The sequence below is a fragment of the Myotis davidii genome, unplaced genomic scaffold (assembly GCF_000327345.1).
Source record: "Myotis davidii unplaced genomic scaffold, ASM32734v1 scaffold6368, whole genome shotgun sequence".
Taxonomy (NCBI): domain Eukaryota; kingdom Metazoa; phylum Chordata; class Mammalia; order Chiroptera; family Vespertilionidae; genus Myotis; species Myotis davidii.
The window spans coordinates 6,301-6,793 of NW_006298807.1; the positions used below are offsets into that span (position 1 = coordinate 6,301).

The window sequence follows — 493 nt, forward strand, 5'->3', positions numbered from 1 at the left end:
CTTAAAAGGCCAGACTCTGAGAGCCAGACAATTTCTGTCCCCACTACACATGCTGCCGATCAAGCACAGAAGCAGCCACAGGTAACACGTGAATGAATAGGCGTGGCCATGTGCCAACTTACAAAACAGGGGGTGGCCCAGTGTGGCCAGGGTTCCATCTCCGGTCTAAGCCGATGTACCGCACACAGAGTACAGTGCGCCCACCTTAGCGCCTCGTGGAACACCACCTGTCGTGCACCCACATGCTGCGCCGCGGGGCCTGGGTGCGTGTGCTCGGAGTGTCATGACACACCCACTGTATCACACACGGCGCCCCGGCGCCCCAGCTCCAACCCCGGGCCCAGTAGGAACCGCAGGGAACTGCATTCGGCACTCAGTACTCCACTGGGACCAGGCAAACTCAGGCCAACCTCCCGGCCTCCCGTTGGTCCCCCCCTCCCTCCCCAGCTCCCTGGGCACAGGCTTACTCAGAGTTCAGAAAATCCACCAGGAA

The 493-nt window shown here is 60.9% G+C and overlaps 1 protein-coding gene across 1 annotated transcript in view; it reads right to left on the reverse strand.

The window, feature by feature from the left end:
• Positions 1-493, reverse strand: part of LOC102768492 (interleukin-4 receptor subunit alpha-like) — a gene marked incomplete at its 3' end in the record, with an annotated part of 15,281 nt that overhangs the window by 5,998 nt on the left and 8,790 nt on the right. Inside the window, exon 4 of the mRNA XM_015570970.1 lies at positions 16-21. Coding sequence (XP_015426456.1) covers positions 16-21 — 6 coding nt within the window. The remainder of the gene's footprint in view (positions 1-15; positions 22-493) is intronic.